The sequence below is a fragment of the Loxodonta africana genome, chromosome X, assembly GCF_030014295.1.
Source record: "Loxodonta africana isolate mLoxAfr1 chromosome X, mLoxAfr1.hap2, whole genome shotgun sequence".
Taxonomy (NCBI): domain Eukaryota; kingdom Metazoa; phylum Chordata; class Mammalia; order Proboscidea; family Elephantidae; genus Loxodonta; species Loxodonta africana.
Genome location: NC_087369.1, coordinates 1,802,686 through 1,824,552, shown reverse-complemented (window position 1 = coordinate 1,824,552; position 21,867 = coordinate 1,802,686). Strand labels below are relative to the sequence as shown.

General features: G+C 50.4%; 2 protein-coding genes across 3 annotated transcripts in view; both read left to right on the top strand.

Moving 5' to 3' along the window:
* The first annotated feature begins 626 nt into the window (after positions 1-626).
* DHRSX (dehydrogenase/reductase X-linked) overlaps positions 627-21,867 on the top strand; it is a 152,845-nt gene continuing 131,604 nt past the window's right edge. The window contains exon 1 of the mRNA XM_064277888.1: positions 627-739. Within this exon, the coding sequence (XP_064133958.1) occupies positions 631-739 (109 nt within the window). The 5' untranslated portion in view covers positions 627-630. The remainder of the gene's footprint in view (positions 740-21,867) is intronic.
* On the top strand, positions 692-18,290 carry ZBED1 (zinc finger BED-type containing 1). Of its 2 annotated transcripts, none has more exons than XM_064277887.1 (2): positions 692-739; positions 13,139-18,290. In XM_064277887.1, the coding sequence occupies exon 2, from the start codon at positions 13,199-13,201 to the stop codon at positions 15,287-15,289; it is 2,091 nt and encodes a 696-aa protein (XP_064133957.1). In that variant the 5' UTR covers positions 692-739; positions 13,139-13,198; the 3' UTR covers positions 15,290-18,290. The 2 variants fall into 2 exon arrangements, with proteins under 2 accessions (XP_064133957.1, XP_064133956.1); XM_064277886.1 differs by lacking the exon at positions 692-739 and adding an exon at positions 3,504-11,105.

Genomic DNA, 21,867 nt, shown 5'->3' with positions numbered 1-21,867 from the left:
AGTGGAGACATAAGGGGTGCAAAGTCCAGAGGAGATCTGAGTGGGGGCCCGTATGAAGCTCTAGCCAGACAATGGAAGGCTGACTCAGGGTCCAGATGGAAGTCTGGGCTGGGGTCATGCAGGGTTTTAGCGGGGGGTGTAGGTGAGGGTTCTGGCCCATCCAGGGGCGGTCCGGCGGGGCAGTTGGGATCCGGGTTGGGGTCCGTGTGTGTCTGAGTGAGGTTCAGGAGAGGGCCCATGGTAGTTCCGGAGGCGTTCCAGCGGAGGTCTGGGTGGGGGTTCATGGGGACCCTGGCAGGGATCTGGGTGGGGCTCCCGGCAGGGTCGGGGTGCACGTCCGGGTGGGGGGCCCACGGGGTGTAGGTGGCGGCCCGTGGGGGTCCTCGCACAATCTGGGGGATGTCTTGGGTCGTGGGGTGAGAGTCCAGGAGTGTTTGGGGGGGTCCCCGTGGGGATTCGTGCTGGGGTCGCGGGTCCGGTGGAGTCCCTGGGTGGGGTGCCGACGGGGCGGGGTCCGGGCGGGGCGGGGGCGGGCGCACGGGGGCGGGCGTTTCCGTCCGTCTGTCCCGCGGCGCCGTGTCCTGCGGGCGGACGGGCGCGCGGCACGGAAGCAGTGGCGGCCGGGCAGCCATGTCGCCTTTGTGTGCGGCGCGGGCGGCCGTGCGGGTGTACGCGGCGGGCGCGGCGGTGATCCTGGCGCAGCTGCTGCGCCGCCTGCGCGGGGCCCTCCCGGAGCCAGGTGAGCGGGGCGCGGGCGCTCCGGGGCGGGCATGGGTGGCCGGGCCGGGTGAGCGGGGCGCGGGCGCTCCGGGGCGGGTGAGCGGCCGGGCCGGGCGAGGTGGGCGCGGGCGCTCCGGGGCGGGTGAGCGGCCGAGCCGGCTGAGCTGGGCGCGGGCAGCCGAGCCGGGTAACCGACAGGCACGGGCACGGGCGCTCCTGGCGGGCGGCGCAGGCGGAACCGGGCCGGAGCGCGCGGCTCGGTCGGCCGGACCCACCCGGGGGTGGGGGAGGGGCGGGGCCGGGCCCCTGGGGTGACCTTGGCCCCGGGGTCGGGGGAGGGGCCGGGGCGGGGCGCGCCGGGGCCCCTCCCCTTCCCTCCCATTCCCCGCCCCTCCCCCTCCCCCTCCCCCCATCCCGCTCTGTGTCCCCCGGTGCGCGCAGCCCGGGCCCTTCCGCCCCCCGGGTCGGGGTCCCCTCGGGAGAAGCCCCCTCCCCGGATCATGGCCGGGCCCCCCGGGGTCCGCGCGCCCCCAGCCACAGACCTGGGGCGGTTCCCTCCGCCGCTGGGGGTGCGGCCGTGAGCGCCGCTAGCATCGCGCCCCGGTTCCCCGCGAGGAGAGGAGGGGGCGTCTCGCCGTCGCCCCCAGCCCCGGGTAGGTAAGGACCGGCCGTTCCCCGAGTGGACAGACAGAGCGCCCCAGGGCCCTGCCTTTAGGGCGCCGGGGAGCCGGGGCGGTCCTAGAGGAAGGGCACTTCCGTTCAGTAGCAACTTTGTTTCTCTGGCCTTTTAACAACATCCTCCGCGTCACCGGAGCGCAGACCTCATGGGGTCTGGACCGCGCGCTCCTGGAAAACAACCCGACCTCGGCGTGCTTGTGTTGACGGGCGTTGTGTCTATGCCTATGTACGTGGAAATGAGAACCGCGACACTTCTGAAAGCATTTAGCTAGGAACTGTGCAAAAAACTCTGCAAAAGAAAGAATAAACCCATTACAGGCTAAGATAAATACCATGTTTTTTAAATTAAAATAATTATTTATCAGGACTACAGCCAAAAAATTAGTGAAGAATGTGGCATGGTTTTAACTCCAAAAAGCCAAACCCACTGCCGTCGAGTCGATTCCGACTCATAGCCACCCTATAGGACAGAGAACTGCCCCATAGAGTTTCCAAGGAGCGCCTGATGGATTCGAACTGCTGGTCTTTTGGTAGCAGGTGTAGCTCTTAACCACTGCGCCACCAGGACTTCCTTTAAAAAATGGTTGTAAATCTCTGTAATGTCTGGCTGTAGAGACGACAGCTGAACTCTCTTCTGCCTCCACTTGGAGTAGCATGGCTTTGTGCAGGGTAGAATCGCTCCATGAGATCTTCCCTGTCTGATCTGTGAAAAGCAGGTAACCAGGTCCTTCTTCCGAGGCTCGTCTGAGTGGGTTCAGTCAACCCTTCAGCCAGTAGTTGAGCACCTGTTTGCACCACCCAGCCCCTGGAAGACCCCCTGTCCACTCCTAAGAACAGGAGTTACCAAGCCAAATATGGTGGTGGACCTGCTTAAAAGGTCTCAGGCCCCCCACCCCCAGGCCACACTTTGAGAACCAGTATCTGAAGTAGCTATTTGTAGTCTCCAACATAAGATGGGATTCTGTAAGTTGGTTTTGACAGAAGTCGAATACCTAATTTTTTTTTAGTTTTCATTATTATTCCCTTTTGTCATCAGTATCTTTATAAATCCGATCTTTATTTGTCTTTGAGCCTTGGAAATACATTTAAACTTACAGATATGTTTTCATACATACATAGAAAAATACACAAGTCAAAAAAATTTATTGCGATCAAGAAGAGCCGGACAATGTCGGCATTTTGTTAGCTGTGGTAATAACTCCACCTGTGGAAGGTTCAGGATCAACCCCTGGAAATGGGGTTGGTGTTTCTAGTCAGAAAATTAGTGACGGTTATCTGTATGGTCCTTTTCTTTTTTTTCTTAGTATATTTCTCAGTAACGTCTCACTGTTTTCCCGAATCTGCCTGTTGCTTTTAGCAAAGTCATCAGCTATTGGGTCCATGTTTTCAAGGAACTGAAGCCCCTGGTTTAGTTCAGAAATATATTCCATCTAGTCCTTGCTTGCACTGTAAAATTTTTTGACAACTACTCTCCTTCCCCTTCCTCATTATTCCTTTCTTCTTCAGCATGTCTTTCCTCTTCAGAATCCGTTAAACCCTGATGGGTCAGTTTCCCTGCTTCGTGGTTTCTGAGGCGGCCCACATGGGCCGTCTCAAGTTCTGCATTGAGCGTTCTTGCCATATGGATGGTTTCTCCACCCATCTCTTCCATAGTATTATCCCGATAACATGCTCGGAGCCTGTTCACATAGCTCAGCAATTTTTTCCCCCAAATTCCCTGCATGCATTTTCTCATAATTTTCTCCTGAAGCGTTCCAGCTTGCTCTATGGCAGTGTTTTGATCATCAAACGGGATGTCTGTGTGAACATCTGAGAATGATAACATCAGCAAGTTACAACATTGTATGTTGTACACGTTACTAACAATAAGATGTGCCAAAAACCAACCAGACAAAATCCAGATAGTCATAAGTGTGTTTTCTCATAACTGGAATAGGTTGTAAGTCAGGACTACCAGTATTTTAAAATGTACTTCACCCCCCAAAATCTCTACCCAGGAAGCTGAGTTTTTCTTTCTTTCTTTTTTTTTTTTTATGTGAGCTAAGCTTTACTTTTTCATCAGGCTGGCCTGAAAACGAACATTCAGCAAGTTTTTTTTTTTTTTTTCTTTTTAAAGCAATTAGAACGGAAAGTACCTGGCTCCTTCTAAAGAGAATCAAAAACCGGTTAGCAGGAGATTCGGAGGGCAGGGGGAAGGTGCCGTGTAACCCTTACGTTACTCCATTTTTTCTTTTTTTGATGGCATGTGTTTTCAGTATTGGAATGCATGCTTACTATTGGAGTGTTTTTAAATTTGGTTGGTAATATGGATTTTGGAGCCCTGGTGGTGCAGTGGAGACCCTGGTGGTGCAGTGGAGACCCTGGTGGTGTAGTGGTTAAGAGCTACGGCTGCTAACCAGAAGGTTGGCAGTTCGAATCCACCAGGTGCTCCTTGGAAACCCTATGAGGCAGTTCTATTCTGCCCTATAGGGTCGCTATGAGTTAGAATAGTCTCGATGGGAATGGGTTTGTTTTTTGGTGGCACAGTGGTTAAGAGCTCAGGCTGCTAACCAAAAGGTCGGCAGTTTGAATCCGCCAGCTGCTCTTTGGAAACCTTATGGGGTGGTTCTGCTCTGTCCTGTGGGTCACTATGAGTTGGAATCGTCTCGGTGGTAATGGGTTTGTTTTATTTACATATTTATTTTGGTTTAATATGGTATCTTAGTTATCTAGTGCTGTTATAATACATACCACAAATGGATGGCTTTATCAGACACAAGTTTATTCTCTGACGGTTGAGGAGCCTAGATGTCTGAATTCAGGGGGCCAGCTCCAGGGGTAGGCTTTCTCTGTAGGCTCTGGAGGAAGGTCCTTGTCATCAGTCTTCCTCTGGTCTAGGAGCTTCTCAGTGCACGGACCCGGGGTCCAAAGGATGTGTGCTCCTGGCCCTTGTTTCTTGGTGGCATGAGGTCCCCCTGTCTCTCGGCTCACTTCTGTCTTTTATATCTCAAAAGAGATTGACTCAAGATACAACCTAATCTTGTAGATTGAGTCCTGCCTCGTTAACATAACTGCCTCTAATTCTGCCTCATTAACATCACAGAGGTTAGGATTTACAACACACAGGAAAATCACACTGGAGGACAGAATGGCGGAAGGTCACACAATACTGGGAATCATGGCCTAGCCAAGTCAACACACATTTTTTGGGGGACACAGTTCAATCCATGACATAAGAGTTTTGAGAAATATGGTGTGGCAATACAATCCACCAGTATGGCTAGTGTCATTGAGGCGCCCCTGGTCTGTGGCATGATGGAGCCCCAATGGGAACTAGAGATACAATTTATCGAGGGCGTCTTTCTATTAGGTCACATGGGGAACCCTTGGTTTTTCAAATAAGACACAGAAAAAGTAAAACAAACCCATCAGGGCTCCCTGACTGTCACCCAGGAAAGCCATAGTTATGCTCATAAGCCTTATCTCACAGAAATAAAGGGAAAAAAGGCAAAAGTTCACAAAACTGAGACATCCAGGAAGCATCACATAATAGAATGCTCCGTCTACACAACAATGAGGCTTCAGCTCGCATCTGCTGAGCTTCAGGCTTTTCAAAAGGGACGCACCTTGACGCTAAATGCATTAGAACCTGAATAACTAACACCTTACCTCGGAGGTCCAGAGGCTTGAAAAGTGACTGGCATCCGCTTCATGCCAATGATAACGCCGGTTTAAACCAAGAATTGCTTGTGAAACAAAGAGCTGTTGTTTAAAGCTGCCGAAGATGGCTGAGGCCGCTGGGACCGCTGTTTACCTCTGCGATTTTGCTTTCAGACCGGGCTTGCTCACCTGCATCAAAGCCTGCTGATGAATTCCGCGCTGCTGGCTTACGAGACAGCGTGGAGGGTTGCATTTAAACTTGGCAGAATGTTCACAGCCGTAGCTGACCAAGCAAGTCTTGAAACCTTGCTTGTCATTCTCGGCACTGGCTGCCTGTTGGTTAGCAAAGAAAAGTTGTTACAGGTCAGCTGAGGCTGCAGTCCTGTGTCAACCAAGAGCACCTCATCTGGCTGTAGGACAGGGTCACTTTGTGTATCAAGATGGACATGTGGAGTTTGCCCTTTTCCTGTTGAATTCGAAATCAGTTTAACTCATGCCGGAGGATGGTGGGGGATAAGTTACTAAGAGCAAAATGGACTCCCAACTCAGAACACTCCTCCACAAAAATAGAAGAGGAAAACATTTTATGATTGAATCAGTATTCAACAGTTCACTAAGTTCACCAAGAGGAGCCCTGGTGGTGCAGTGGTTAAGAGCTCGGCTGCTAACCAAAAGGTCGGCACTTCGAATCCACTAGCCACTCCTTGGAAACCCTATGGAGCAGTTCTACTCTGTCCTGTAGGGTCGCTGTGAGTCAGGTCGACTTGATGGCAACGGGTTTAATCTAGTGAGAGCTTGCAGGGACAGAAAGCAATTTTATCCTTTATATAACTGAGTGGGGACGCCTCATTGCAGTCATGTTGAGGAGAAAATTGCTAATTTCCCGGTGTCTTTATGGCAGCTTACCTGAGGTCATTGCCAGTCTCCTTCCAGGACACAGGAAGGTGGGGAAGCTCACCTGAAGTCACATTTCAAAGGTGGAGCTGCCACATCTTTGGGGGGAAACCTCTTAGGTTTGCATAATTAAAAAAAAATTAATTTTATCGTTTTTGTTGTTGTTGAGAATATACGCAGTGAGATGTACACCGCTTCCACAGTTTCTGCCTGTACAATTCACTGGCATTTAGTCTGTTCAGATTTCCATACTTTCCAGAGAGACAAAGAATTTACAATGTCAAGGTATCTAAAGTGTTTTCTGAAAAGAAAAGGGGAGCAGGGTGGGCCGTCGTCCTTTCTTTTCAGTACGGATAAGGGAAACTGTCTTAATTTCAATTGGTTAAGCGCTCGGCTGCTCACCCAAAGGTCTGTGGTTCCAACCCACTGATGCCTCCATGGGAGAAAAGACCTGAACCTGGAAAGATGACAGCCTTGGACACCCTACAGGGCAGTTCTCCTGTGTCCCACAGGGTTGCTGTGAGTCGGAATCCCCTTGATGTCAGACAACAACAACGACATTCCAAAACTGTGTTTTCCTTACGAGGAACGTCACGGGTTCCATCGGTCTGTTGGCAGTCAGCACCGGTGACTCGTGTTCTCATTTTGGTTTTTTTTTAACAGCTGGAATTCAGGATTGACGGAAAGGCATTCAGCTTTGCCCTGCAAACTCTGTGGGAAGGGCGCCTAGCTAAACTGTAACAAAGCAGGCCAGGGTCCACTTCAGATTGGAAGCAGCCAGAATTTTTCCTGAGAATGTCAAAGCTGAGCCTGACCTTAGAAATTTAAACAAAAAACGGGGAATGGATACGATATGAATTCTGCATAATTTGGCCCGAGTTGACTCTGACCTCTGGCGAGCCCACGTGTGTCAGAATAGGACTGCGCGCCCCAGGGCCCACGTGTGTCAGAGTAGGACCGAGCGCCCCGGGGCCCACGTGTGTCAGAGTAGGACCGCGCGCCCCGGGGCCCACGTGTGTCAGAGTAGGACCGTGCGCCCCGGGGCCCACGTGTGTCAGAGTAGGACCGCGCGCCCTGGGGTTCTCAGTGGCCTGATTTTTCAGAAGTAGATTGCCAGGCCTTTCTTCTGAGGTGCCACTGAGCTGAATATTCTGTTCATCTCTTTCCCTTCTGCTGACGTCCTTAAACCTAACCAAACCAGTCGCCATCGAGTCCACTCCGACCCCTGGCGACCCCATACGTGTCAGAGTAGAACTGAGCATCACAGGGTTTTCAGTGGCTGATTTTTTGGAAGGAGATTGCCAGGATTTTCTTCCAAAGCACCTCTGCGTGGACTCGAACCTCCAGCACTTCAGTTAGCAGCCAAGCATATTATCCATTTGCACCACCCAGGGATTCCATAATTATACTAATATATTATTGATACCATGGAGCGTACTGTGTCCATTTAAACACTAACATCAGATGCGTTCATTACCTTTTCTATTTCACATATCATTTCGTGGCTCTTTTCCTGTGAACATCCACATTGTTTTGGCGAGGAGATCAGTATCAGACAAAAAAAAAAAAAAATTGACCCGAGTCAGGACGCCCCTGTGTGTGTCAGAGTAGAACCGTGCTCCACAGGGTTTTCAGTGGCTGAGTTTTTGGAAGCAGATAGCCAGGCCTTTCTCCTGAGACACCTCTGGGTAGCAGCCAGACCCTTAACTGTTCGAGCCACCCAGCATCTGTTTAATTTGACTTCGAAAAAGGAGGAGCAAAGTGCTAAAGGGAGATGCCCTTAAATGCTCTTGTTTTCTTAGAATTAGTTATCTAAAAACGAGATAATTATAAATTAATGAGAGATGTTTGCAGTGCCTGTTCAGAGACAATTTATAAGTCAACTAGAAATTCCGATAAGCGAGACAGTCTGCCCCCATGTTCTTCGTGTTATTAATTTAACGCTTGCATCCACGTGGCCCGTGCAGTCAGATGTGGTCTGTTGTCAGAGTTTTAAGATATAGTACGTGATTAAAAATACTGCATTTAATATCTGTGGTCCACAGGGTTTGCAAGACTGTGGTCTTTCTGAAGCAGTTTGCCAGGCCTTTCTTCCCAGGTGCCTCTGGGTGGACTCAAACTTCCAACTGAGTGTGTTAAGCTTTTACACAACCCAGAGACTCCCAGTCGGCTTGACTGTTGTTGCTGGTCGCTGTCAAGTTGATTCTGACTCACAGCGACCCCGTGTGTGCAGAGTAGTGACCTTTTGGGAGCAGTTCTCCAGGCCTTTCTTCCGAGGCACTTCTGGGTGGGATCAAACCGCCAACCTTTCGGTTAGCAGCCAGCGCTGCCCAGGGGCTGCTTTTCATGTCCTCGTGTGTCATAAACAATTGAAACATTGATTGGCTCAAAGCCTGCTTAAAATGATCGTATCGTGCAAAGAAAGTCCTACCTGTCACCAATAAGGAGATTTTTAGAAATTAGATTTCTCACACACGCCCAGGCGTTGAAAAGAGTAGAGAAAATCAGGAAGATGTGTGTTAGAGCACAGTTCAGCCCTTTCGTTGAATGTTCTGTTGTAAGGAGGCAGGCTTTCGGGTACGGAAGACGGATTTGTACACGTTCTACCGGAGGGGTCACTGCTGTCATTCATAGCTGCCCTTGAGTTGGCCCCCAACTCACGGCGACCCCATGCCTCATGGGAGGAAACCCTGTCCGGTCCTGAGGCATCCCCGTGATTGGTTGTGGATCAGAGCTCTGTGAGCCATTAGGTTTTCACTGGCTGATGTTCAAAAGTAGGTCACTAGGCCTTTCTTCCTAGCCCGTCTTAGTCCGGAAGCCCCACTGAAACCTGTCCACCACGGTGACCCTGCTGGTGTTTGAAATCCCAGTGGCATAGCCTCCAGGATCACAGCAACGTGCAAGCCACCACAATATGGCAACCTAGAACAGAATTCTTTGTCTGTCATCGAGGTGGCCGCCGACTCGTGGTGCCCCTGTGCACAACAGAACGAATTGCTGCCTGGTCCTGCGCCGTCCCCATGATGGGTTGCAGAGGAGAACACTGTGATCCATACAGTTTCCATAGGCTGATTTTTGGAAGTCAACTGCCAGGCCTTTCTTCCTAGTCTCTCTCAGCCTGGAAGCTCCACTGAAGCCTGTTCAGCATCAAAGCAACTCGCAAGCCTCCACTGACAGACGGGTGGGGGCTGCGCTTGAGGTACACTGGCCGGGAATCGAACCTGGGTCTCCTGCGTGAAAGGCGAGAATTCCACCACTGGGCCACCAATGTTGTCCTCAGAGGCAGTAATAAAAAAACCAAAACTCATTGCTGTCGAGTCTATTCCGACTCATAGCGACCCAATGGGACAGCATAGAACTTCCCCATAGGAAGTCGACTGGTGGATTCGAACTGCTGACCCTTTGGTTAGCAGCTGAACTCGTAACCACTTAGACTCAAAACTGTGTCAGTGCACTCACTGAGAAAGCTATTCAAGCTGGACTTCTGCTTTTCAGACTATACAGGGTGGTGGATTTTTAAAAACTTCGGTTGTTAAAATGATTCTCTTTTCTTTTTCCTTTTTTCTCGCTGCAATGTGATATTTTCATACAACTTTAATTATTTTCTTGATGGACCCTGAGAGGGACGTTGTGTATTTCATTAAAGGCTCGGGGGACGCTCCCAGGTGGCAGGAGTCCTGGCCTTGCTCTGAGGTTTTTAGAGAGAGGAAGTGTCTAACCCACATTCAGTCTCATTGGTTTTGTGCCCGCGTGAAGGGTGGCGCCAGATGTCCCATGGAGGGAAAACAGCCCTTTTCAGACTTCTTCCTCATAAGATCCCCTTTGGGCTCTTAAAGGAACACCCCTAGGAGCATTTGAGTACGTGGGTTGTATTTATCAAGGTTTACTGTGTTAGAGATGAAAACAGAGAAAGTGAAAGCACGTTTAACCATTTAGAAATAGCACTAAAGCAGGACCAGTTGATGTGGAGTTGACCCCTGTCGACAGAGTAGAACTGGGCTCCAGGGGGTTTTCAGCAGCTGATTTTTCAGGAGTAGGTCGCCAGGCCTTTTCTTCTGAGGCACCTCTAGGTGGTCTTGAACCACCAGCCTTTTGGTTGGTGGTCGAGCACATTAACATTTGCACCACTCAGGGAGTCCAAAAATATCAATAGCACACCACTTACATGTTACTTCAAATAACAGTTTTTTTAAAAAAAAATTTTTTAGTTGTGTTTTAAGTGTGAAAACTTACAATTCAAGTCAGTTTCTCATACAAAAACTTACACGCTCATTGTTATGTGGTGCTAGTTGCCATCCCTGTAATGAGACAGCACACGCCTTCTCTCCACCCTGTATCCCTGTGTCTGTTCAACCAGCTCCTGCCCCCCTCTGCCCTCTCATCCCCCTCCAGACAGGAGCTGCCCACATAGTCTCATGTGTCTACTTGAGCCAAGAAGCTCACTCCTCACCAGTATCATTTTCTATCTTATAGTCCAGTCCAATCCCTGTCTGAAGAGTTGGCTTTGGGAATGGTTCCAGTCTTGGGCTAACAGAGGGTCCAGGGACCATGACATCTGGGGACCCTCCAGTTTCAGTCAGACCATTAAGTCTGGTCTTTTAGTGAGAATTTGAGGTCTGCATCCCACTTTCCTCCCACTCCATCGGGGAATCTCTGTTGTGTTCCCTGTCAGGACAGTCATTGGTGGTAGCCGGGTACCATCTAGTTCTCCTGGTCTCAGGCTGATGGAGTCTGATTTGTATGGCCCTTTCTGTCTCTTGGGCTCATATTTTCCTTGCAAATAACACTTTTTTTTTTAAATAATAAAAAAGTATACTATTCAAAACAAAATTAAGAAGAAGAGTTGCCTTGTTTTATGTCTTCGAAGACCTTCATATGACTGGCTGAGGGGGAGACAGGCCTCCCATCTCCTTCTGCAGTCTGTCTCTTTGGATTTGTTGTTTTGAAAGCAAATGAAGAAAATCTGACCTCTCACACTTGTGTGATTGGAAAAAGCAGGACCTCAGCGAACCCCAGGAAGGATCTTGGGGGCAGACTCCTGGGAGGCTCTGACCACAGCTGGGTCCCTGTGATCTGCTTCCAGAAATCAGCCGGAGAGGACCCTATGGAGCACAACTGTCTGATTTCCACGCTATCGTGGGGATGGCGCAGGACCAGGCACGTTTTGGTCTGTGGTACGTGCGGTCTCCACAAGTCAGGGCTGACTTGATGGCAGCTAACAACAACAACAACAGTAGTTTATGGGGAGTCCCTGGGTGGTGCCAGTGGTGAACATGCTAGGTTGCTAAGGGAAAGGTGGAGGTTCAAGTCTACCTAGAGGCACCTCAGTAGAAGGCCTGGCGATCTGCTTCAGAAAATTCAGTCAATGAGAAGCCTGTGGAGCACAGTTCTACCCTGATGCACATGGGGCCGCCATGGCTGGAGTTGTCTCCACAGCAAGTAGATTTTACTGGTGTGAAGGTGGGAGGAGGGCTCACATTCCAAACCCAGGGCGTGACACCGGGAGGACAGGGCCCTTTTTTATGAGCTCTGTCCTCAACTGTGTGCAGAAGGCCCAGTGCTAAGCTCTCAAAGTCAGTACAGACGAGGGCCCCCAACGTGCCCCTGCAACAGCCTCAGCCCAGCTTTGTCAGGGGGCTCCGCCGAGCTGCTGAGATTCCAGCTATCAGACACACAATGACGTGTTCCTTAAAAACCTCAGGGCGGTCTTGTCTCGGTGAGGGCTTCCTAGAAAACAGACCAGTGATGTATATACGTCTCTGTGTATACATATGTACATGTATATACACACTTGCATATATGTGTATACGTATGTATACATACACATATGCATACACACATGTACATGTGCATACATATACACACGTACACGCATGTACACATACACACAAGTGCACACGTACATGTACATACATATACATGCGTGCACACATACATGCAAACACATGTATACTTACGCACACACGTACACGTACATGTACACAAATGTACACGTACATAAATATACACACGTGCACACATACATGCACATATATATATACACGTACACATACATATATAATTATGCACAACACACACGCATACGCATATACATACATGCACACATATACACACAAACGCACATACATGTGTGTATACACATACATATACGTACGCACATATATACACAATAGATGCATACATATATCTACACACACAGAAACACACACATATGTAAAAACTCCATTGCCGTTGGGTTGATTCCAACTTACAGCAACCCTAAAGCACGAGTAGAACTGCCCCATAAGGTCTCCAAGGAGAAGCTGGTGGATTTGAACTGCCAACCTTTTGGCTCTTAAGCACTATGGCACTAGGGCTCCATGTATATACACGTGTGTGTGTGTATTTATATATGTTTATGTACAGGAGCCCTGGTGGCGCAATGGTTAAGTGGCTGACTGCTGACCTTTGTGACCCCACGTGAAAGAGTAGAATTGCCCCATAGCGTTTTCTAGGCTGTAACCTTTATAGGAGCAGGTCACCAGGTCTTTGTCCTATGGAGCAGCTGGGTGGGTTCAAACTGCCAACTGCTACCCCACCAGGGCTCCTTACTTAACTGATAACATCTGCAAAGGCCCTATTTCCAAATAGGTCATGGTCACAGGTACCAGGGCTTAGGACTTCAACACATCTTTTTAGGGGACACCATTCAATCCCTAACTGTGGACCTCAGAACAGAACATTCTAGGACATTCAGGGGTACCTTCTCGAGTTTGCCCGAAACCTGTCACCGTTGAGTTGGTTCTGACTCATAGCGACCCTATAGGACAGAGTAGAACTGCCCCGTAGGGTTTCCAAGGCTGTAACGTTTACAAAAGCAGACTGCCACATCTTTCTCCCTTGGAACGGGTAGTGGGTTCGAGCCGCCGACCTGTTGCTTAGCAGCTGAGAGGTTTAAGCGTCACCCCACCAGGCCTCCTCAAATTTGCGAAACTTTAAAAAAAAAAAAAAAAGTATTTCCATGCCTCTGGAAACCCTGAGTAGGATTCGCTCGAAGAAAGAACGCACTGATTACTAAGACTCTCCCCAGGAAAGCCAGCCCGCCGGGTCCCCGCAGCTCCATCCCCATGCAGAGCCAGAACCGGGCCGGTGCTGGCTCGCACCCCGACCTGCGGGTCCCCGCCGTCTCAGCCCCCCTTCTCACGCTCTTTGTCTCGCTGCTTCTTAGCAGGTGCCCGCCGCGGATGAGCGGAGGCCCGGCGGGCAGGCCCTGGCAGAGCCGGCCGTGATGGACACCAAGGGCCTGGACAGCTCACAGGCTGACCTGAAGCTGGTGGCGCACCCACGCGCCAAAAGCAAGGTGTGGAAGTACTTTGGCTTCGACACGGACGCCGAGGGATGCATTCTGCAGTGGAAGAAAATCTACTGCCGTATCTGCATGGCCCAGATCGCCTACTCCGGCAACACCTCCAACCTCTCCTACCACCTGGAGAAGAACCACCCCGAGGAATTCTGTGAGTTCGTCAAGAGCAACACCGAGCAGATGCGCGAAGCCTTCGCCACCGCCTTCTCCAAGCTGAAGCCTGAGTCCTCGCAGCAGGTGACCCCGGACACACTGGCCGCCAAGTCGGCCCACGGCTACGAGAGCAAGCGGCAGCAGGAGCTGACGGCCGCCGTCATGAGCTTCATCTGCGAGGGCCTGTACCCCGCGTCCATCGTGGACGAGCCCACCTTCCGGCTCCTGCTGAAGACGGCTGAGCCCCGCTACGAGCTGCCCAGCAGGAAGTTCTTCTGCACCAAGGCCATCCCCGAGAAGTACGGCGCCGTCCGCGAGGTCGTCCTCCGGGAGCTGCGTGACGCCCTGTGGTGCGGTGTCTCCACAGACATGTGGCGCAGTGGCAACCAGAACCGTGCCTACGTGACGCTGGCCGCCCACTTCCTCACCAGCGCGTCCCCCAACTCGCTCTCGGTGGTGTCCCGGTGCCTCAAGACATTCGAGGTGCCGGAGGAGAACGCGGCGGAGACCATCACGCGCGTGCTCTACGAGGCCTTCATCGAGTGGGGCATCAGCACCAAGGTCTTCGGGGCCACCACTGACTCCGGCAAGGACATCGCCAAGGCCTGCTCGCTGCTGGACATCCCGGTCCAGATGCCGTGCCTCGGGCAGACCTTCAACATCGGTATCCAGCGGGCGTTCCAGCTGCCCAAGCTGGGCAGCCTGCTGTCGCGCTGCCGCAAGCTGGTGGAGTACTTCCAGCAGTCGGCGGTGGCCATGTACATGCTATACCAGAAGCAGAAACAGCAGAACGTCGCGCACTGCATGTTGGTGAGCAACCGGGTGTCCTGGTGGGGCAGCACACTGGCCATGCTGCAGCGCCTGAAGGAGCAGCAGTTTGTCATCGCGGCCGTGCTGGTGGAGGACAGCAACAACCATCATCTGATGCTGGAAGCCACCGAGTGGGCCACCATCGAAGGCTTGGTGGACCTCCTGCAGCCCTTCAAGCAGGTGGCCGAGATGCTCTCCGCCTCCAAGCACCCCACAATCAGCATGGTCAAACCGCTTTTGCACATGCTCCTAAACACGACACTCAACATCAAAGAGACCGACTCTAAAGAGATCAGCATGGCCAAAGAGGTCATAGCCAAGGAGCTCTCCAAGACCTACCAGGAGACGCCCGAGATCGACATGTTTCTCAACGTCGCCACCTTCCTGGACCCACGTTATAAGAGGCTGCCCTTCCTCTCGGCGTTCGAACGTCAGCAGGTGGAGAATAGGGTGGTGGAGGAGGCCAAGGGGCTGTTGGACAAGGTCAAGGACGGCAGCTACCAGCTGGCCGAGGACAAGATGTACACGCTGCCCGAGGAGCCGCCGGTGAAGAAGCTCACGCTGGTGTCCACGCCGCCTCCCAGCAGCGTCATCAACAACATGCTGGCCGAGATCTTCTGCCAGTCGGGTGGTGTGGAGGACCAGGAGGAATGGCATGCCCAGGTGGTGGAGGAGCTGAGTAACTTCAAATCCCAGAAGGTGCTGGGTCTCAGCGAGGACCCACTCAAGTGGTGGTCCGACCGCCTGGCCCTGTTCCCTGTGTTGCCCAAAGTCCTCCAGAAGTACTGGTGTGTGGCGGCCACCCGTGTCTTCCCCGAGCGTCTCTTCGGCTCCTCGGCCAACGTGGTGAGTGCCAAGCGGAACCGCCTGGCCCCAGCCCATGTGGACGAGCAGGTCTTCCTGTACGAGAATGCCCGGAGCGGGGCAGAGGCCGAGCTGGAGGATGAGGACGAGGGGGAGTGGGGCCTGGACCAGGAGCAGATGTTCCCCTTGGGGGAGGCCGTCAGCGTCAACAGTGGCTTCTTCGGGATCCGCGACAGCGGGTTCATTTAGCGGGACTGTGGGGGCCGGCGGAGGTGAAGGGGAAGAGGGGGGCTTCAACTGACCTGTTGGATGCTTCGCTGTAAATATGGCTGCAACATAGGGTCGTCCTGGCTGGATTTTTTAACTCCAATGCATAGGCTTTGGAGCAAGCAGGAAGGACAGGGAGAGAGACGGCTCTGGGCGTCTTGAAAATTGAATGTTTTGCCTGGGAGTTGGAGAAAAAGGGAAATGAAATGTGTGAACTCTACGCTTCTGCGTACAGACTGTGCCTACTAATCGCCTGGACGGCATAAACAGTTATGTGCTCCTCTACTGTCTGGAAGGTTAGCGGTTCGAACCCACCCGGAGGTGCTGCGAAAGAAAGCCCTGGCATTCTGCTCCCAAAAGGTCACAGCCTTGAAAAATTGCAGAGCACAGTTCTACTCTGGTGTGCCCGGGGTCGCCATGAGTTGGACTCGACCAGGCAGCAGCCAGCCCCAACATACTTTGTAGGATTAGAGTGAGGGGAAGCTGCTTCGGGAGTCAGAATTGAGTAGAATTAGGGGACCCCGGGTGGCGGAAATGGTTAAGTGCTCGACTACTAGCCAGAAGGTTGGCAGTTCAAACCACCCAGAGGTGCCTCGGAAGAAAGGCCTGGCAATCTGCTCTGAATTATCACAGCCTTGAAAACCCCACAGAGCACAGTTCTACTCTGACGCACATGGGGTTTGCCATGAGCGGGAATTAACCAGAGGGCGACGAACAAGAAAGAATAGCCAACGCCAAAGTCCTCGGTTGAAGCAGAGTTTGCGGGTGAATTTCCTTCTTCATAGACACACATAACAAACACACACGGTTCGTGTTTTCCATGGCGGGGTGGGGGGAGGGTTTCGAATCACAAAAACACAAAGTGCACTCAGCAACTACAACAGAAATAAATTATGAAACAAAAAAAGTCGTACAGGCAGAAGAGAAAGGGCTTTCTCCACTCAGCGTGGACTTCACTCTAGTGGTGTCGGTAAAGGGATAATATGTTTACATTTTAATTTAAAGCGAGAGCTGTGCCTCGGAAACTCAGAAAAACGTTCTTTAGCAGCGGTGCGTCTGGGAAAGAGACGCGTTGTACGTTTGGCGGAAAAAAAATGTTAAAAATCAGCCTGAAATGGAAACACTTATAAAAAAGCAAAAAAAAAAAAAAAAAAGGCATCGAGTGTGTTTTTTCTTTCTTGGTTTGTCTTCTTCCGCTTGCCAAAATCTAACTCGTGGAAGCAGTAATTCTAAGCCAGCGCTGGGTTTGGCCCAGAATGGTGTTTTTTGGGTGTCCGGGGTTGCTTCTTTTTGTCTTGGTGTTGACAGTCTCCTTTGAAACCTGCTGGCAAATACAGCCAGCTTTAACGCACCCACGGCAGCTTCAGGTCATATAAAGGGGTGTTTTAGATTTGATTGGGAATCCCTTGGTCGTGCAGATGTTGAAACCAAAGATTGCAGGTTCGGATCCACCCCCAAGATGCCTTGGAAGAAAGGCCTGGCGACCTACTTCTGAAAAATCAGCCATTGAAAACCCCGTGGGGCCCAGTTCTCCTCTGACACCCACGGGGCGCCATGAGTCAGTCAGGGTTGACTCGGTGGTAACTGGTTTTTAGATTTTAATATAGGAAAAAAACTCCTGTATTCCCTCATTTAAACTCAATAAAACCAAACCAAACCTGTTGCCGTGGAGTTGGTTCCTACTCATAGCTAGCCTATAGGACAGAGTAGAACTGCCCCACAGGGTTTCCAAGGAGCGGCTGGTGGATTTGAGCTGCCGACCTTTCGGTGAGCAGCCAAGTGCTTCACCACTGCGCCACCAGGGCTCCATTTAAACTCAATACTACAGGACAATTAATTAAAAAAAAATTACCATGAGATAGTTTGACCTTTGGGGTTCACTGTGGGTTACTCTCTACTCTTTAGGGAAACATAAAGAAATTCCCAAAATGTAGGCCAACTTTCTTAACCTCGACAAAAGTACCCTACTTAAGTAACTGCCTTTTTCCAAAAGACAGCACCATCTCTTAGGTTCCTATGTAGGACTCTTCAGTATATAAATTAAACAGCCCGCACTGGGAAGGTTGGTTTCTAGCGTGTGGTTTAGAAGGAGTCCCTGGGTGGTACAAACAGTTCATGTGCTCTCTTGTGCACCCAAAGGTTGGAAGTTTGCTTCCATCCGGAGGCGCCTTGGAAGAAAGGCCTGGCGACTTTCTCCTGAAAAATCAGCCTTTGAAAACCCTATGGGTCACAGTTCTCCTCTGGCATCAATAGGGGAGCCAGGAGTCAGGGCCGACTCGACAGCTACTAACAATGACATGAAAATGTCTCAGCTACCTGTGTTTGGGCGTTTTTTTTTAATTATTATTTTTAACTGTTTTTTAAAGTCCTGGGCATCTGGTTGTGGTTTTCTTCTTTAACATTTTAGAATAGGACTCTTGCTTAACATACTGGAGTAATTAATCGGCTAGTAATTTATTCATCTGATACGTGTTAAGAAAGGTAGAGCTTTATTTGTTTAAAGCCTTTAGCCACGAGAGGTTGCCCATTGAGACAAACTTTTCTGGGCCGTAGACAAGTCCAGCCTGGTTTTTGTCTTGAGTTCCTGGACGTTGTGAAGGTTTAATGCACTTTGGGTCTGTCTTTTTTGGATCATAAAGCCGTCGGCTAGTGACACACTCCAGTGGTAGGCGTGTTTGCATTTTCCTTCACCGGCTTTTCTTTGTCTTGGAAATGGTGGTCTGGTAGGTGATTTTATAAAACTGGGTCTTTTTCTGAGAATTGAACCCAGGTGCCCTGGTGGTGCAGTGGCTGAGCACCCAGCTGTAGAGCCGAGAGGGTGGTGGTTCGAACCCACCAGCTGCTGTGCAGTAGAAAGACGTGGCAGCCTGCTTGCATAGAACTTCCTATAGGAAATAGTAGAACTGCCCCATAGGGTTTCCAAGGAGTGGCTGGTGGATTTGAACTGCTGAATTTTTTTGGTTAGCAGCCAGGATTTTTTTTTTTTTTTTAGGCAAGATCTTAACAATTTTGGCACCAGGATTTCTTGTTTCTGGAAAGATTACAGCCTTGGATTGGAACCATTCCCAAAGCCAACTCTTCAGACAGGGATTGGACTGGGCTATAAGACAGAAAATGATACTGGTGAGGAGTTAGCTTCTTGGCTCAGGTAGACACGTGAGACTATGTGGGCAGCTCCTGTCTGTAGGCGAGCTGAGAAGGCCGAGGGTGACAGGAGCAGGCTGAATGGACACGGGACATACAGGGTGGAGAGGAGGAGTGTGCTGTCTCATTTGGGGGGAGAGCAGCGAGGAGTACATAGCAAGGTGTGTATAGGTTTTTGTATGAGAGACTGACTTGATTTTTAAAGTCTCTCTTAAAGCACAGTAAATAAATTAAAAAAAAAAGGATGACAGCCTTGGAAACCCTATGGGGCAGTTCTACTCTGTCCTATAGGGTCGCTATGAGTTGGAATCCCCTCAGCGGTAGTGGAGTTTTTTTGTTGTTGTTGAAGGTCTCCATGAGTCTGAATCGACTACATACCAACTAACAAAAACTTTCTTAGGAGTGTCAGTTATTTCTCCCTTCCTTCCCTCTTTACTTCCATCCTCCTTTTTTTCCCTTCCTTTCTATCCTTCCCTTCCCTTCTCATTTCTCCCTCCCTCCCTCCCTCCCTCCCTCGCTCCTTCCTTAAGAAAATAAAGACCACGGGAAGTCAGTCAACCTCTGACCTACCTTTGGCTGTGCGTGTTTCTGCTCCACTCCCTGTCCCTGGGGCCTAGTTAAAACATTTATTTTTTGTACATACATTTTTGAGTTTAAAGAGGCCAGTTTTCACTCACCACAGCCAAGCATTTCCAATGAAGGGGAAAACAGTAATAACGTTTTTCAGATTACATACTGTTATACCCGCTGAGAATTTCTCATACAAAAAGGCGTCTCCAGCACGTAGTTCTCTTATCTGGGTCTGCACAGGCCTTTTCTTTCTCAAAATTGGTTTTTGTTGTTGTTGTTGTCATTGTTCTACTCTTACATCTTGACGTGAAGTCAGAATTCTAAGGCTTTTCTTTCCCCTGCACAGAAGTGCCTCATTTTTACTATTAGCAGGGTGGGAAAGGACAAGCAGAGTCACTTGATGAGCCGGTTCTGACTCAGAGCGACCCTATAGGACAGAGTAGAACTGCCCCATAAGGTTTCCAAAGAGCAGCTGGTGGATTTGAACCGCTGACCTTTTTGGTTAGCAGCCAAGCACCATTAACCGTTTGTACTGGCCGGAGGTGCCTAATCCCCGTTCAACCAAAAACAAAAGCCAGTTGCTATCAAGTCGATTCCGACTTATAGTAACCCTACAGGACAGAGAGGCTGATGGATTCGAACAGCTGACCTTTTGGTTAGCGGCCAAATGCTTAAACACTGTGCCATTACTTAGTATAAAAACATTAAGAGATGATATATTAGACAAAGATCACTGTTAATTTATTCAGTTTTTCTCTTTTATTGGCTTTTATTGTGCTTTAGGCGAGAGCTTACAGCTGACGTTCGTTTCTCATTAACAAATTGATACCCATATTGTTTTGTGGCATCGGTAGCTGTCCCCGCAATGTGATGACACTCTCCCCCTTTCCACCCCAGGTTCCCCCGTGTCCATCCGGTTTCTGTCCCTTCCTGCCTTGTCTTGCGTTTGGACAGGAGGCACCCACTTGGTTTCGTATGCTTGACTGAACTAAGAAGCACGTTCCTCACGAGTGTTGTTGTTTGTGTTAAAGGCCTGTCTGACCTTTGCCTGCAAAGTGGACTTTGGGAGTAGATTCAGTTCTGAGTTAGCAGAATGTCCAGGTCATTCAGTTTTAACTGTGATTATATTTATGGCTCACAAATATGGTATTAAGGCGGCAATAAAGAGTCCCGTACCGCTGTGTTCACAAACAGTTGCCGTTGAGTTCACAAGAGCAAAAAGGTGGAAACCACCTAAGGGCCCATCGACAGATGGACGGATAAACAAACTGGTACGTACACACGATGGAATATTACACAACCATACACAACAACGATGCACCTTCGAAGCATCTCACAACACGGGTGAATCTGGAGGGCATTCTGTTGAGTGAAATAAGTCAATCACAAAAGAATAAATATTGAATGAGACCACTACTGTGAATACTCCTGAAAAAGTTTACAAACAAAAAGAAACAATCTTTGATCAAAAAAAAAAGCAGAACAGTAGCAGTTGAGTTGACCTCAGATAATGGTGACCCTGTGTGTGTCGGGGTAGAACTGCGCTCTGTAGGGTTTTCCATGGCGGATTTCTTAGTCGTAGATTGCCAGGCCTTTCTTCCAAGGTACCTCAGGGTGGACTTGAACTTCCTTCCTTTTGGTTAGCATCCAAGCTCTTAACCACTACGCCACCAGGGCTCCATGACAATAATATAATACGATAGAAAAAAAAATTTTTTTTTTTTAATGTGGAGTAGATTCCAAGTCAGGGGACCCTCGTGTGTCAGAGTAGAACTGTGCTCCACGGGGTCTTCAGTGGCGGATTTTTTAGAAGTAGATCTCCAGGCCTTTCTTCCGAGGCACCTCTGGGTGGACCCGAACCTGATTCGGTTAAACGCGTTCACCGTTAGCATCACCCCGGGACTGTTGGAGAATGAGAGAGCGTTGAAATGTTTTTAATAGAGGGGCAAATAGCAAAGAACAGAACAGTGTGCTGCCTCAGCGGCCCTGAATTCCCACTCGGGAAGCGTGATTGGCTGTGGAGAGCCACATAGGAGGAAGCAGGCGGGGAGAGGCAGCCCGGAAGGGCAGCTGACTTTGCTTGAGGCCGTCCCTGCGGCCGTGGCTTGGACGTCTTCCCCCTCCCCTCCCTCCAGGGTCTCCTTTCGGTGCTCAATCTCGTTGCTAAGTGTAGGATTTCAGACGTGCATATAAACCCCCGGTGCCACGTTCCCGGCTTGTCTCAGAGCGCGGCCCCTTTCTGCAGGCTCTGGGATCTGTTTCAGTGTAGGGTTCAGGGAAGAAGCGGATTCTGTAAAAATTTACCGTAACCCTGCCTTGGTGCCCCAGCATTTGGGTTCTAACGTGACCCTCAGTCGCCAGGAATCAGCAATACCGCCCGCCCGAGTGGTGTTTGCTCCCTTCGGAGCTGCTCTCCTTCCCCCCACTTGCTTGCTTTCGGCTAGCGTCAGGTTTCAGGGCTTCCGGCAGCGCTCAGTCCTGGTTGCTGTTTGGAAAGGTCGCTCTGCCAAGGGACAAGAGAAGGAGAGAGGGATTCCAGAAGCCAGAGGAGTGGGCCGGCTTTTCTTAGGAAGAGCCAGGTAGGAGGTGTCTCTGGCTGTGTGGGCCACGGTGACTCGGTCCTGTCGTAGCTGCAGCAGCTGGAGACCCTGTGCCGAAGGACAGACGGGGCCGTGTTCCCGGAAGGGTTATGGGCACTGAGGTTTGAATTTCATAGCCTGTGTGTGTGATGAAATAACACGCTTATTTTGATTTTTTTATACTTTTTCTTGGGCGTGTGCGTGGTGAAAATATATACGGTAAAGCATACGCTGATTCAGTCGTCTCCACGTGTACCATTCAGTGAC